This window comes from Rhinopithecus roxellana, chromosome 1, assembly GCF_007565055.1.
Source record: "Rhinopithecus roxellana isolate Shanxi Qingling chromosome 1, ASM756505v1, whole genome shotgun sequence".
Classification (NCBI taxonomy): domain Eukaryota; kingdom Metazoa; phylum Chordata; class Mammalia; order Primates; family Cercopithecidae; genus Rhinopithecus; species Rhinopithecus roxellana.
The window spans coordinates 199,994,820-200,009,726 of NC_044549.1; the positions used below are offsets into that span (position 1 = coordinate 199,994,820).

The window sequence follows — 14,907 nt, forward strand, 5'->3', positions numbered from 1 at the left end:
AACGGGTACAAAGTGACCATGAGATAGGAGAAACAAGTTCTGGTGCACTTCTCCATGGTAGGATGATGGTAGTTAATAATGAATTCTATATATCTAAATAGCTAGAAGAGAGGATTTTCAATATAATTATTTCAAAAGAAATGATAAATGTTTCAGAGGATGGATATGTAATTACCCTGATTTGATCATTACACAATGTATACATGTAGCAAAATATCACGTTGTGTCCCATAAATATATATAATTATGTGAATTAAATTTTTAAAAAATTTTAAAGTGTTATCTAAATGAAATTTCTAACCAGATTCTAAATCCATGATACTACTGAAACCAGCACACGTGATCACAGTAAAACCTCATTATATTTCCTCCACTATCACTAACACCCTTTATTCTCTGGAAAATGAAAAGTTCTGTTGTGCTCATATCATGCAAATTATCACTAGTAGGAGAGCAGAGAGTGGAAGTGTTCCAGATATAAAGACCCACAAGATAAAGACTCTCAGAGTCGTTAGAAACAGGAGCAGATGTACAGGGTTTGCCTGACTCACACTCAAGGTTGCATAAGCAAGATTTCAAAATTAATCCTGTTCTGGAGACCTCAACCCAATGTACAATGTTCCTGGCTGGAAAAGAAGAACTATATTTTTCTGATCTTTTTTTTTTCAAATCTTTACCATTACTTGCCCTATATCTCCGCCTTCTCTTTCTGCAGGAAACTTTATTTCCTACTTCTGCATACCAAGTTTCTACCTCTAGATCTGTTTGGTTCAGTTGCTGAGAAGCCTGATATACCAGGACTGCCTGAGACAAGCCACAAGCTGGTGAGTTATGGGCATTTTTTCCATTACTTTCTGATTCATAGGCTCAATGCATCTCATAGCTGGAAATGCTGGAACTGGGTACACCCTGGGGGACTGCAAAGCCTGTGCACTTGTGGGGAATGATCAAGGTGAGAGGATGGGGGTGGCATGTGCACCAGGAGATGTCAGAGAAACCCTGAGGAGGAGCAGGGTGCAGCAGGTGATGGGGGAGAGTGGGCAGCAAGCAAGGCCAGGACAGCCACTCTGCTCAGTCACCTCTCCACACACCCAGGGACTCACTCTGCCCCTCTCAGCACCCAAGGATGTTAAAGAGCTGGAACTGTTAGTCTAAATATAGAACCATCCAAGCTCTGAACCAAAATGTGTCTCTTGCCTCAACTCAGGAGATCCAGAGAGGCAGAAGTAAGGAATTTATTTTTCTGAAAGGTAGATTTCTATCAGTCCTGGGTGACATGTCCTGACACTTGAAATGACACCTAGGACAGCACATTTCAGGCATCTTGCTTGTTGTTCATTGTAGTAGAAGCTACATGCTAGCCAGTTGTAAAAATGAAATTAAGTAATGTGTGCACAGCATTTAACATAGCACCTGAGCTTCAGGAGCATTCAATTAATGACCACAGTTGTGATTCTTTAGGCAGATGCATTTTTTTCCAACCTTGATCAGAGGTCTTATTTAGCTTCTCCAGATTTCAAGAATCTGACTCAGTGATATGAAATACAAGACTTGTGAAAAGTGTCAACTGCAAGAGAAATGGAAGGATAAGGTATACAGGTGGATGAAAAAGAAATTCAGAGTCACTACCAGAAAAAAAAATTTTTTTGAGAATCAAGTCCTGATGATGTTAGGGCTTATAGTTCTTATTATGAAGAGTTTTATGTACTCATTCAGTGAACATTTATTGGTGCCTCCTTTAGCCAGGTACTATTATAAGAGCTGGAAATAGAAGCATAATCCAGTCCTTGATCTTAAGGAACATGCTGTGTGTAGCAGATAACATGATAAGTGCTTATCTAGACGCATGCAGTGTTATGTGATAAGAGTAATTTGACAGAGGATACAGATTAGGCTTCACAGAGAAGGGGAATGTGAGCAGGAGGTATTGAAGGGTGAACAGGGGCTCACCAACCATTTTAGGTAGAGGGGCAAGGACCTGCAAAACCACTGAAGCATGAAGGAAGTGGTGAGTTTAGGGGAAATGAAAAGAAGATGGCTGTGACTGAAGCCCAGGATTTGGGATTGGAGAAAGGGCTGGAGGCGAGGCTGAGAAGAGGCAAACTCAGAAAAGACGTTGTGCTGGGCAGTGTGGACATTATCTTTGAAGCCCACCACATATAAGTCACGGGGCTACTGGAGGTTTTAAGCTAAGAGTGTCTATTCAATTTCAACTTAAGACAGGTTGAGAGGGAACATGGCTTGAGATGAGCCGTGAGCAAAGCAAAGACTACAACTAAGGCAGGAGCGAAGAGTATATGAAGCAAGAAAGTGACAGTTGAAAGCGGTGCAGAGGGGATGAATCTGAGAGGCATCTGTGAGGTGGAACTCAAATGACATGATAATAATACAGGGCATTTCTCTGTACCAGATGCTGCCCTAAGTCTTTATTCCATTGATCTTCACAGCAACTCAGCATAGTTAATATTTTATACATAAAGAAATTAACACTTGAAGGAGTAATTGGCCCCAAATTACACTGCCTACAAGGATTCGAATCCAGGTTTGTTTGGCTCCAAAAGCTGGCTCCTAATTTTCAGAAGGGGAAGGGACCCAGAGCAATGCCCAATTTTGCTTCTTAGGCAATGGAGGAATCCACAAGCTGGAGGAATTTTCAGGGGTGCCCCATTTGGGGTGGGTTGAATTTGCGGTCCCTGAATGATACCCGCTTTGCTCATGCCTTATCTTTAGTGCCTAAAACTGAGTGTGGTTCATAGTAGGTGTTTAATAAGTGTTGGTGCAGTGAATACCTGCATGGAGAGATATGCAGCAGGCAATGGGAAATTCAACTCTGAGGCTTAGGAGAAAGGTGGAGCTTGAAGACGGAGCTTTAGAAAACAGTAGCACAGAGGGGAGTAGGAACCATGAGGTCAGACAACATGATTCAGGAAGAACCTTGTAGCAAGGATATAGAGGCAAAAAATTAAACAGGTGAGAGCTAAGTGTGGTGCCTGAGGAATCTCAAGGTGTGGGCATGGGGAGGAGATGCCAACGAAGAACATGAATAAAAAGTGGTCGCACAGCCCCTCCCATCTGGAAGCCAAAAACAATTATAAATGGAGGAAGTTAGCAGAAGGATCAAATGCTCCATCAGGATGGAACTGGAATAAAACCAGGGCATTTGAAAATTGGGTTGTCACTGCAATCTTAACAAGAGAAATTTTGGCAAGATGACGGAAGCAGAAAGTTGAATCTCAGAACGTTTCGACTTCAGAGAACAGAAAATACAGTTCATAATGGCTTTAAAACAGGGGCTTGTTTTTCTCCCAGCTCTTTGGGAGGCCAAGGCGGGTAGATCAGGAGGTCAAGAGATCGAGCCCATCCTGGCCAACATGGCGAAACGCCATCTCTATTAAAAATACAAAAATTAGCCGGGCGTGGTGGCGTGCGCTTACAGTCCCAGCTACTCAGAGGCTGAGGCAGGAGAATCGCTTGAACCCAGGAGGCGGAGGTTGCAGTGAGCTGAGATCATGGCCACTGCCCTACAGCCTGGTGACACAGCAAGACTCCATCTCAAAAAACAAAAACAAAAAAAAAAAAAAAGAAAGAAAGAAAAGAAAAGGAAGAAGATGAGTAGTTCAAGGGTGGGTTTGGGACTCAGTGATTTTAGGATTCTGCCTGGCTTCTCATGGTTCTCTAGGTCTTCCATTCATGGCACCACGCCTTCACTAGACATGCTGCCAGAGCAGGAGGGGCAGGTGGAGGGTTCTCTTGTGTCTGTCTTATCAGGCAAGAAGAGCTTTCCCAGAAGCCCCCAGCAGACTTGCTTTTCATATTGTGTTCCAGAAATGAGTCACAGACCTATGCACCACCTGCAAAGGAGCCAGAGAAAACAAACGCCCAGCACTTTTAGCCTGAAAATGAGAATCGGGCTTGCTGGGGAAGACAAAGGGTGTTGGGAAATGGCTGTTGGGTGAATCATTGATGTCTGCTACTAGGAATGAAAGGCAAATAAGGAACTAGCACACATGCTTTTAGGGAGATGGCTGTGAGGGAGAGGCCAAAGACTGGGAAGTTGCTTACATGGTGCCAGACTATTTGGAAGATCATGGATTGTGGTGTTTGTGTTGTGTGGTCATCATTTTGTTCTTTGTTTACATAACAGAGAAAGTGGATTGAACAAGGACACATTTCCCCAGTACATCCACAACATGCTGTCCACATCTCGTTCTCGATTTATCAGAAATACCAACGAGAGCAGTGAAGAAGTCACCACCTTTTTTGATTATGATTATGGTGCTCCCTGTCATAAATATGACGTGAAGCAAATCGGGGCCCAACTGCTGCCTCCGCTCTACTCGCTGGTGTTCATCTTTGGTTTTGTGGGCAACATGCTGGTCGTCCTCATCTTAATAAACTGCAAAAAGCTGAAGAGCTTGACTGACATCTACCTGCTCAACCTGGCCATCTCTGATCTGCTTTTTCTTATTACTCTCCCACTGTGGGCTCACTCTGCTGCAAATGAGTGGGTCTTTGGGAATGCAATGTGCAAATTATTCACAGGGCTGTATCACATTGGTTATTTTGGCGGAATCTTCTTCATCATCCTCCTGACAATCGATAGATACCTGGCAATCGTCCATGCTGTGTTTGCTTTAAAAGCCAGGACGGTCACCTTTGGGGTGGTGACAAGTGTGATCACCTGGTTGGTGGCTGTGTTTGCTTCTATCCCAGGAATCATCTTTACTAAATGCCAGGAAGAAGATTCTGTTTATATCTGTGGCCCTTATTTTCCACGAGGATGGAATAATTTCCACACAATAATGAGGAACATTTTGGGGCTGGTCCTGCCACTGCTCGTCATGGTCATCTGCTACTCGGGAATCCTGAAAACCCTGCTTCGGTGTCGAAACGAGAAGAAGAGGCACAGGGCTGTGAGGCTCATCTTCACCATCATGATTGTTTACTTTCTCTTCTGGACTCCCTATAATATTGTCATTCTCCTGAGCACCTTCCAGGAATTCTTCGGCCTGAGTAACTGTGAAAGCACCAGACAACTGGACCAAGCCACGCAGGTGACGGAGACTCTTGGGATGACGCACTGCTGCATCAACCCCATCATCTACGCATTCGTCGGCGAGAAGTTCAGAAGGTATCTCTCGGTGTTCTTCCGAAAGTACATCACCAAGCACTTCTGCAAACAATGTCCAGTTTTCTACAGAGAGACGGTGGATGGAGTGACTTCAACAAACACACCTTCCACTGGGGAGCAGGAAGTCTCGGTTGGTTTATAAAATGAGGAGCAGTTTGATTGTTGTTTATGAAGAGAGATAACAATCTGTATATAACAACAAACTTCAAGGGTTTTTGAAGAGTAGAAACCTGTAAAGCAGGTGCCCAGGAACCTCAGGGCTGTGTGTACTAAGACAGACTATGTTACTCAATGCGTATCCAACATGTGCTCAGGGAATAATCCAGAAAACTGTGGGTAGAAACTTTGAGTCTCCAGAAAGCTCACTTCAGCTCCTGGAAAATGCCTCATTACCTTGTGCTAATCCTCTTTTTCTAGGCTTCATCATTTCTTCACTCTCTGATTCTATCAATGTATTGAAATCAAGGGCCAGCTGGAGGTGAGGAGGAGAATGTGACAGGCACAGATGAATGGGAGTGAGGGATAGTGGGGTCAGGGCTGATAGGAGAAGGAGGGAGACATAAGCATCACTGAGCCTGGACAAAGACAAAGGTGAGCAAAAGGCTCACTCAGTCAGCCAGGAGATGATACTGGTCCTTAGCCCCATCTGCCACCTATATTTAACCTCGAAGGTTTCACCAGGTCATGGAGAGTTTGGGAACTGCGATAACCTGGGAGTTTTGGTGGAGTCTGATGATTCTCTTTTGCATAAGTGCACGACACATTTTTGCTTTATTATAGTTTATCTATGGCAACCATTCACCCTACATTTGAAATCTATGAAATATCATGCTCCATTGTTCAGATGCTTCTTAGGCCACATCCCCCTGTCTAAAAATTCAGAAAATTTTTGTTTATATAAGATGCATCATCTATGATATGCTAATAGATGTATGTGTGTGTGAATATATATATATATATATATACATATATATATATATATATACTCTTGATTGATTTCTCCAGGAGGTAGTGATTATGAGAAGGTGATAGAGAATGATGAGTTCCTTCACCAGGAGCAAAGCACAGGGATCGTGTGGAACCACTGCAGAGCTATTTCCAGAATTAACTAAGTGGAGAGCCAGGAAGGCTGCATCAGAATCCAGTAAAGCTTCCTGTCTGGATCTGAGCTGGTTTGTTTTGTGGTTGCTGTTCCCTGCCTTGCTGCTCCCCTTGCCCCTGTCTGTTTCCCCACAGCCTTTATCACATAGTTCTTGGCTGTAGGATTGCCCTACTCCAAAAACCAGTGTGTGGAGGTCCAGGAGTGAGATCAGGAAAGAATGTGAAAGAAACTACACAAGGACTCCTTGATGGTCGTGGAAAAGGAAAGTCCAATGGCAGAGCCCCTGAAGCCAGTCTTCAGGGCAGAGAAGGAGCCTAGAGACAGAAATAACAGACCTCTGCTTTGGAAATCACACATCTGGCCTCACAGATGTGTGATTCACAATGTGAATCTTGGTGTCTACGTTACCAGGCAGGAAGGCTGAGAGGAGAGAGATTCCAGCTGGGTTGGAAAACAGTATTTTCCAAACTACCTTCCAGTTCCTCATTTTTGGATACAGGCATAGAGTTCAGACTTTTTTAAACAGTAAAAATAAAATTAAAGCTGAAAACTGCAACTTGTAAATGTAAAGTGTTAGTTTGAGTTACTGTCATGTCAAGCGTGAAAATGCTGTATTAGTCACAGAGATAATTCTAGCTTTGAGCTGAAGAATTTGGAGCAGGTGGTATGTTTGGGAGATGGCTGGGTCAACCCAATAGTTGTCGATTGGCAGGAGTTGGAAGTGTGTGATCTGTGGGCACATTAACCTATGGGGATGCAGCATCTAAGTAATGATGTCATTCGAATCACAGTACACGCTCCATTGCTGTCATCTCAGCTGGGTCTCCATTCTCTCAGGCTTGTTGCCAAAAGCCTTTTGTGTTTTGTTTTGTATCATTATGAAGTCATGCGTTTAATCACATTCGAGTGTTTCAGTGCTTCACAGATGTCCTTGTTGGTGCTCACATTGTTCCCTGTTTAGCCAGCGGGAACTCCTAAATCAAGTTGGCTTCTAATCAAAGCTTTTAAACCCTATTTGTAAAGAACAGAAGTTGGAGAAGCTCCCTGAAGTAAGCAAAGACTTTCCTCTTAGTCGAGCCAAGTTAAGAATGTTCTTATGTTGCCCAGTATGTTTTTGATCTGATGCAAGCAAGAAACACTGGGCTTCTAGAACCAGGCAACTTGGGAACTAGACTCCCAAGCTGGACTGTGGCTCTACTTTCAGGCCACACGGCTAAAGAAGGTTTCAGAAAGAAGTGGGAACAGAGCAGAACTTTCACCTTCATATATTTGTATTATCCTAATGAATGCATAAAATTTTAATTTGATGGTGATGAAATGTAAATACTGTTTTTAAAAACTATGATTTGGAAAATAAATCAATGCTCTATGTTGATAAAAGATTTAAAAACAACTGGCTGTTTTTTTATACTGTGGTGTGGATGATTGTGTTTTCTCACAACTTTCCACTTCTTCCCCTGTGTGATTACACACCTGCCCTTGTGGTGTGACTTGCAGTGCACCCTGCAGGCCACACACCCCATGCCCTCCACCACTGGCTCTGCTGCTGGCATGTGAGCAGAAGTGACATCTGCCTCATCCAAGCAGAGCCTCTTGCTCAGCCACGGGAAGGCCCATTCCAGATCACACCCCTCAGCCTGTGCACCCTGGTGAATGAGAAGACACAGGGAGCTGCAGCCACATATAACATGAGCAAGAAGTCTGTGTTTGCTGTGATTAAGCCATTGAGTTTTAGGGGTTGTTTGTTAAGAAGCACAAAAACTGATTAAGACATGTGGTATATAGTGATTTCATATACAGAATCTGGAAAACTATCCATTTATCTTCCATCATGGAATTCAATATGACAAGCACCCTGGAGGGTCTACCCTATGCCAGACTGGGTTGAAAACAGAAAGACAGATGTTAATGCCAGTGTCCTTTAGACCTCCAAGTCCAGGGCCAGTTGAGGAGTGGGAGGGGTAGAGAAGGTCCTGTGCACAGTCACAGTGCGCTGTGCAGAGCAGGAACAGAGGCATCTATGAAAAGTCTGATAGCCTGGAGGACAGAGTGACTAATGCAATGACAGTCTTGCATCATAAGAATAGCAACCACAGCGGGACTTCATTGCTGCCAAAGAAACTGCCATTTAAAAATTGCCAGCCATCTCATCTTTCTAAAGTGGAATCCTCAAGTCTGCTTTATTCTGGGGACTTTTGAGTGGGCTGTTCGAGTTAAGCAGGTGGAAGGTGGAGGGTCATGATTCTGAAGGATGAGTGTCTGAACACGTTTTTGGTAAGGAAGTGTCTTGACATAGCCCACCCCATGCCACCCCCCTTGATCTGTGATATCCCCAGCAGCTGGGGAGGTTGGAGCATTTTGCAAAGAGGCCCCAAAGCCTCCAGAAAGTAAGCCTTCAAGAGCCCATCCTTCCTTCCTCTTTTGGTTTTGCTCATTATGAAAACTTCCCTGACAAATTGAAAAGGCCTCAGGTGAGATTAGCCTGCAGGAAAAACCACCAAGGGCCACCCAGAGGAGCCACACTGTGACAGAAGAGGAGTGTGGGCTGGTGAGCCGACCTCTGGAAGACAGTGCATGAATTGAGGGGAAGAGATTGGTTCCAGGCATGGGAACAATGAGGCTGGAAATTTCTTCAGACATTGCCACTTCGGCACTGTGTGTGTATGTGTGTGTGTGTGTGTGTGTGTGTGTGTGTGTGTTTGTGTGTGTTTGTATGTGTAAACAGAGTCCTGTAATGCAAGGTCTGGCCTTGGCAGCCCCAACCTGGGGCCACAGTGAGAGGCGAGCCGAGGGTTATGCTGGGAAAAACTTCTCCCTCCCACCACCTGAGAGACTCTGCGGGGCCAGCAACTCAGCAAGCAAGGGTAAGGGCATGGACTAACATCTTACTTCATACTATCCCTTATAACACATCCTAATGTAATCAGCTCACAATATGAAATTATTCATTTCTCTCCAATCATTGTTTCAGTGGGGACTTAGGGTCAACTGGATTCTGGAGGGCCCTGCCTAGAGGAGAGGGTGCGTTCTGTCCCTATATCCCCTCATGCTCCATCCTCCACAGCATGTACCTAGTGGTCTACCTTGTGGGGAACTCTTGTACCTCCCTCTTCTAGGCATGGACTAGCATTGAGAAATGGGAGAGGAGGGTTAGGAAAAAGGGCAAATATAGACACACCTTATCTTATTGTGCTTTGTTGTTGTTTACAAGTTGAAGGTTTGTGGCAACCCTGCCTCAAGCAAGTCTATTGGTGCTGTTTTTCCAACAGCAGGTGCTTGTTTTGCATCTCTGTGTCACATTTTGGTAATTCTCCCAATATTTCAAACTTTGTCATTATTTCTATATCTGTCATGGTGATCTGTGATCAGTGATCTTTGACGTCACTATTGTAGTTGTTTTGGGGCACCACGAAGTGTACCCATATAAGATGGCAAACTTAATAAATGTTGTGCATGTTCTGACTGCTCCAATGACTGCCTGTTCCTGAGACACAATAATATATAACAGGCATGAGTCACTGTGCCCAGCCCGACACAGTAATATTGAAATTAAGCCAATTAATAACCCTACAATGGCCTCTAAGTGTTGAAGTGAAAGGAAAAGTCCCAAGTCTCTCACTTTAAATCAAAGCTAGAAATGATTACGCTTAGTAAGGAGGACACGTTGAAAGTCAAGGCCAAAAGCTCGCCTCTTGCACCAGTTAGCCAAATTGCGACTTCACAAGAAAAGTTCTTGAAGGATATTTGAGCTCTACTCCAGGGAACATGCAAATGAAGAGAAAACAAAGCAGCCATATTGCTGATATGGAGAAAGTCCAAGTGGTCTGGAGAAAAGATCCAACCAGCCACAACATTTCCTTAAGCCAAAGCCTAATCCAGAGCAAGACTCTCTCTTCAATGCTATGAAGGCTGAGAGAAGTGAGGAAGCTGTAGAAGAAAAGTTTGAAGCTAGCAGAGGTTGGTTGGTGAGGTTTAATGAAAGACAACATCTCCATAACATAAAAATGCAAGATGAAGCAGCAAGTGCAAAGGGAGAAGCTGTGGCAAATTATCCAGAAAATCTAGATAAGATAATTGATGAAAGTTTCTACACCAAACAACAGATTTTCAAAGTAAACAAAACAGCCTGATGTTGGAAGAAGATGCCATCCAGGACTTTCAGAGCTAGAGAGGAGATGTCAATGCAAGCTGCAAAGCTTCAAGAGACAGGCTGACTCTCTTTTTAGAGGTGAATGCAGCTGATAACTTTAAGTTGAAGTAAATGTTCATTTACTATTTTGAAAATCCTGGATTCATTAAGAATTACACTAAATCTACTCTACCTGTGCTCCATAAATGGAACAATAAAGCCTGGATGACAACACATTTGTTTACAGCATGGTTTACTGAATATTTTAAGCCCACTATTGAGAACTATTGCTCAGAAAAAAATATTTCTTTCAAAATATTATTGCTCTGCACCGTGTCGCTCAAGAGCTGTGTTGGAGATATACGAGAATATTCATGTTGCTTTCATGCCTGCTAACACAAACATCCATTCTGCAGTCCATGGACCAAGATTTCAAGTCTCATTAATAAATATATTTCATAAGGCTATTAAGAAATAGCTATATATATAGCCTTTTAGAATTTATATAGCTGCCATTGATAGTGATTCCATTGATAGATCTGAGCAAAGCAAATTGAAAAGCTTCTGGAAAGTACTCATTATTCTAGATGCCATTAGGAACATTTGTAATTCATGGGAGGAGGTCAAAATACCAACATTAACAGAAGTGTGAAAGGCATTGATTCCAACCCCATAGGTGACTTTCAGGGGTTCACGTCTTCAGTGGAGGAAGTCACTGTAGATGTGGTGGAAACAACAAGAGAACTAGAACTAGAAGTGGAGCCTGAAGTTGTGACTGAATTGCTGCACTCTCATGATCAAACTTGAACAGATGAAGAGTTGCTTCTCACAGATGAGCAGTGAAAGTGGTCCCTTGAGATGGAATCTCCTCCTGGTGAAGATGCTGTGAACATGGTTAAAATGACAATTGATTTAGAATATTACATAAATTTAGTTAATAAAGCAGTGGCAGGGTTTGAGAGTATTAACTCCAATTTTGAAAGAACTGGGTAAAATGCTCTCAAATAGCATCACATGGTATGGAGAAATCTTTTGTGAAGGGAAGAGTCGACCAATGTGGCAAACTGCATTGTCATCTTATTTTAAGAAATTGCCACAGCCACCCCCAGCTTTGGCAACCACCACTCTGATCAGTAAGCAGTCATCAACATCAAAATAAGAGCTCCATCCTCTTCAGCAAAAACACTAAGACTTGCTGAAGGCTCAGACGATGGTTAGCATTTTTAGCACTAAAATATTTTTAATTAAGGTATGCACATTGCTTTTTTTGACATAATACTATTACATACTTGATAGACTACAGTATAGGGTAAATACAACTTTTATACACACTGAGAAACCAAAAAAGTTATTTTTGTGATATTTGCTTTATTGTGGTGGTCTGAAACTAAACTCACAATCTCACCAAGGTGTGCCTGAACCTCTTTATCTAACTGGTCACTGCCACAGTCCACTCTGTGTTGGCCAAGATGCCCCAGAGTGGCAGGCACACTGTGTGGTCACATCCAAGGGCCTAGAGATGGTGGGGGCTCCATATGGATCTAGATGTGCAAAATCTCTCTTTGATTTGACTTCCTCCAACCCACCATCTTCTGGGCGCCAGGCTCATCTCACCCAGAAAGTAGGACCCAATGTGACAGTTCCTGCCCAGTTCCCTCCTGTGGCATCCACTTGACCCGGGGGCACTCTTGATCCTTGCAGCCTCACTTCCACACCCTATCTCTACCCCTATCACCTCTCTCCAATCCCCACACCCCCTGCTCATCTTGTCTGCTGCCCAGTGGGGGCCCCACCCATGCTGGCCTCTCCTTTTGCAAGTCCCCATTCTTCATATGGTTTCTTCAGAGCCCCTTTCCTTGGCTTTGAGGAGAGGGGCCCTCACTCTCTTCCCCACCAATCCTGCCCACTTCTACAGTCCATTCGTTATCCTAATTGCCTCCATATACAGACTAGGGTGAAAAGAATTGATGCGATGGGTGTGGATACAGGGCTGGTGCTGTCTTCTTCTAGTAAGCCCTGGGAGAGGTGTCTGAGCCCAAGTGTCAGTGGTTTTCTTTGGAACTGTGAGTACATAACACTTCTTTGCCTTCAGCCTTAGGCCATAGTTGCTAGTTCTGGGACAACCAGAAAAGTCCTACCTAATCTCGTGTTATGTACAGAGCTGAGTATAGAGTTCCAGGTGTGATCTGATTCACTTAAGATCACAGTGAGTCTATTGTATTGTTGAACTGTTAGCTTAGACATCTGTTACTGCACCCACATTGCACTAGCCTCATGCCTAGATACTGATCTGAAAGAAATCCCCTAAATGCATACAGAAGACTTCTCAGCTGAGCTAAGGGGCTCCCACCAGGTTTGAGCCTATCTAATGAATCCATGAAGTAGACAGCCTGCACGTGTCCACCTGGTTTGATGAACTGCACAAATCCCCGTGGGGGATGTAGTCCATGGCCTGGGAAGTGGGTTACCCTGGGAAAGGTCTAGAGGACAGAGGCAGGGGTGGAGATAACAGCATGGTGAGTTCCCAACCCACCCACGATGATAGGTGTTTGAGGCAGAAGGTAAAGAGGCTGTCCCCTGGTGGGTGTCACGGGACCCAAGCATCATTGCTGAGGCATGTAGATAACAAAGTGTGGCACTGGATTCTTCCTATTTCTGTGAGGATCATGGGGACTCTCTGGCTCTCCTGGTAAAGGTGGCTCTGGGGACAGGAAGAGTGTCCTTCTTGACAGGGATGTCAGAGCACTGATGGTGACAATCAGTGTGGCACTGCTCACATGACTGAACAACGGGAAGAGCCCAACTGTCTAATGACAGAACTCTGTTAAAAAGAATTAAGGGTATTTTGTTGAATGAATGAAGCCAGATGGGAAAGAAGACAGTATCTGTAATTCCATTTATAGAAGTTAAAGACAGGCTCATTTAATCTCTATGAAGACACAGTGGCCCTTACCTCTGGGTGGAGCAAAAGGCACCCTCTGAAGTGATAGGGATATCTTTTACCGTCCTGATCGGGAGTGGTAGTTACATGCATGTATGCATATCAAAACTCGCCAAGCTGCACTAAGATCAGTGTGTCCTTCCTCAGTAAAAATAATAAAGAACTATACTTATAAAGAATTTTTTAATAATATAGGAAAATGTCTACACTATAATCTTTAGCCAAAAAAAGAGCCACCTACAGAATGCTATATGCATGAGAACAATTAATCAAAAAGTTCATGGGAAAAGTCGGGATTGAAACATCATGTCTTAAAAGACATTGTTTTGATATTGTGAGAATGTACTTAATTTTTTCCTTTTTTCTGCTTTTCCCAATTTAATACAATGAGCATGTGTTGGTTGTATAATTAGACATTTTGTTTGTTTGGTTGGTTTTGTTTTGAGACAGTCTTGCTGTCACCCAGGCTGGAGTGCAATGGCCCGATCTTGGTTCACTGCAACCTCCACCTCCTGTGTTCAAGAGATTCTCCCACTTCAGCCTCCTGAGTAGCTGGGACTATAGGGGCGCACCACCATGCCCAGCTAATTTTGTGTATTTTTAGTAGAGATGGGGTTTCACCATGTTGGCCATGTTGGTCTCAAACTCCTGGCCTCAAGCTATCCACCCGCCTTGGCTTCCCAAAGTGCTGGAATTACAGGCATGAGCCACCGCACCCGGCCTAGACATTTGTTTTTAAAAATAAAAGATTCATTTGCTCTTTTTACAGCCCATCTCACTGTTGACTGATATTGACCAGGAGTCAACTCAGGCCCCAGGGATTTTCACAACTGCTGCTATATGGCAGGGTTCCTGCTCACTGTGCTCGTGTAGTTGGCCCTTGCACCCGAAGTGAGTAATTAACATTCTCCCCATCCTGTTGATGATGGTCTGAAAATATGGTCCAGAAATGGTGTGGGCAAGGAGAAAGCAAAGCAACGCTTGGAACATAGGTACAGTGACTAGACATGGAGCACCTGCTTAAAGACAAAAAGGCCCAAAAAGGAGGGATGGCACGAAACACCCTCCAATATGGGCATGGAGTCTACAGTGACAAACTGATCAAAAGTTCACTTCCCATGGGGAGTCCGAACATATTTAATAATAAAAAGAGAACAAGAGCCATGCAAACTGAGAAGGACAAAGTAGAAAGAGTAGCAGACACCAAGCAACTAAAGCACAGCATGATAAGCTGCTGGCTTGTTGTCATTATTGTATCCAGAACAACATTTTACTTAAATGCTGAAGAATTTCCCATGGGTCCCCACTTTCTTGTGAATCCTTGGGCTGAACCCCCCTTTCCTGAGTGATTACTAGAACACATCTCTGGACCAGAAACACAAAAGTGGAGTAACACACACTGCAAAGCTGTGCTTCCTTGTTTTGGGCTATGAATCCTCACCTTGTTTCCCATCTAGTATATATTTTTCAAACCAACTTGTCCATGGAGTCATGTAGTATTTAGGGTGGAAGTTGCCCCAGGTCTAGCACGTCATTTAACAGATGAGGAAATGGAAGCTTGGGCAGTAGAAGTATCTTGCCAAGGTCACACAGGTCTGTGTGAC

General features: G+C 43.7%; 1 protein-coding gene across 1 annotated transcript; it reads left to right on the forward strand.

The window, feature by feature from the left end:
* The first annotated feature begins 449 nt into the window (after positions 1–449).
* CCR2 (C-C motif chemokine receptor 2) lies at positions 450–7,608 on the forward strand. Its single transcript, XM_030936185.1, has 2 exons — positions 450–824; positions 4,145–7,608. The coding sequence occupies exon 2, from the start codon at positions 4,191–4,193 to the stop codon at positions 5,271–5,273; it is 1,083 nt and encodes a 360-aa protein (XP_030792045.1). The 5' UTR covers positions 450–824; positions 4,145–4,190; the 3' UTR covers positions 5,274–7,608.
* Positions 7,609–14,907: the final 7,299 nt, after the last annotated feature.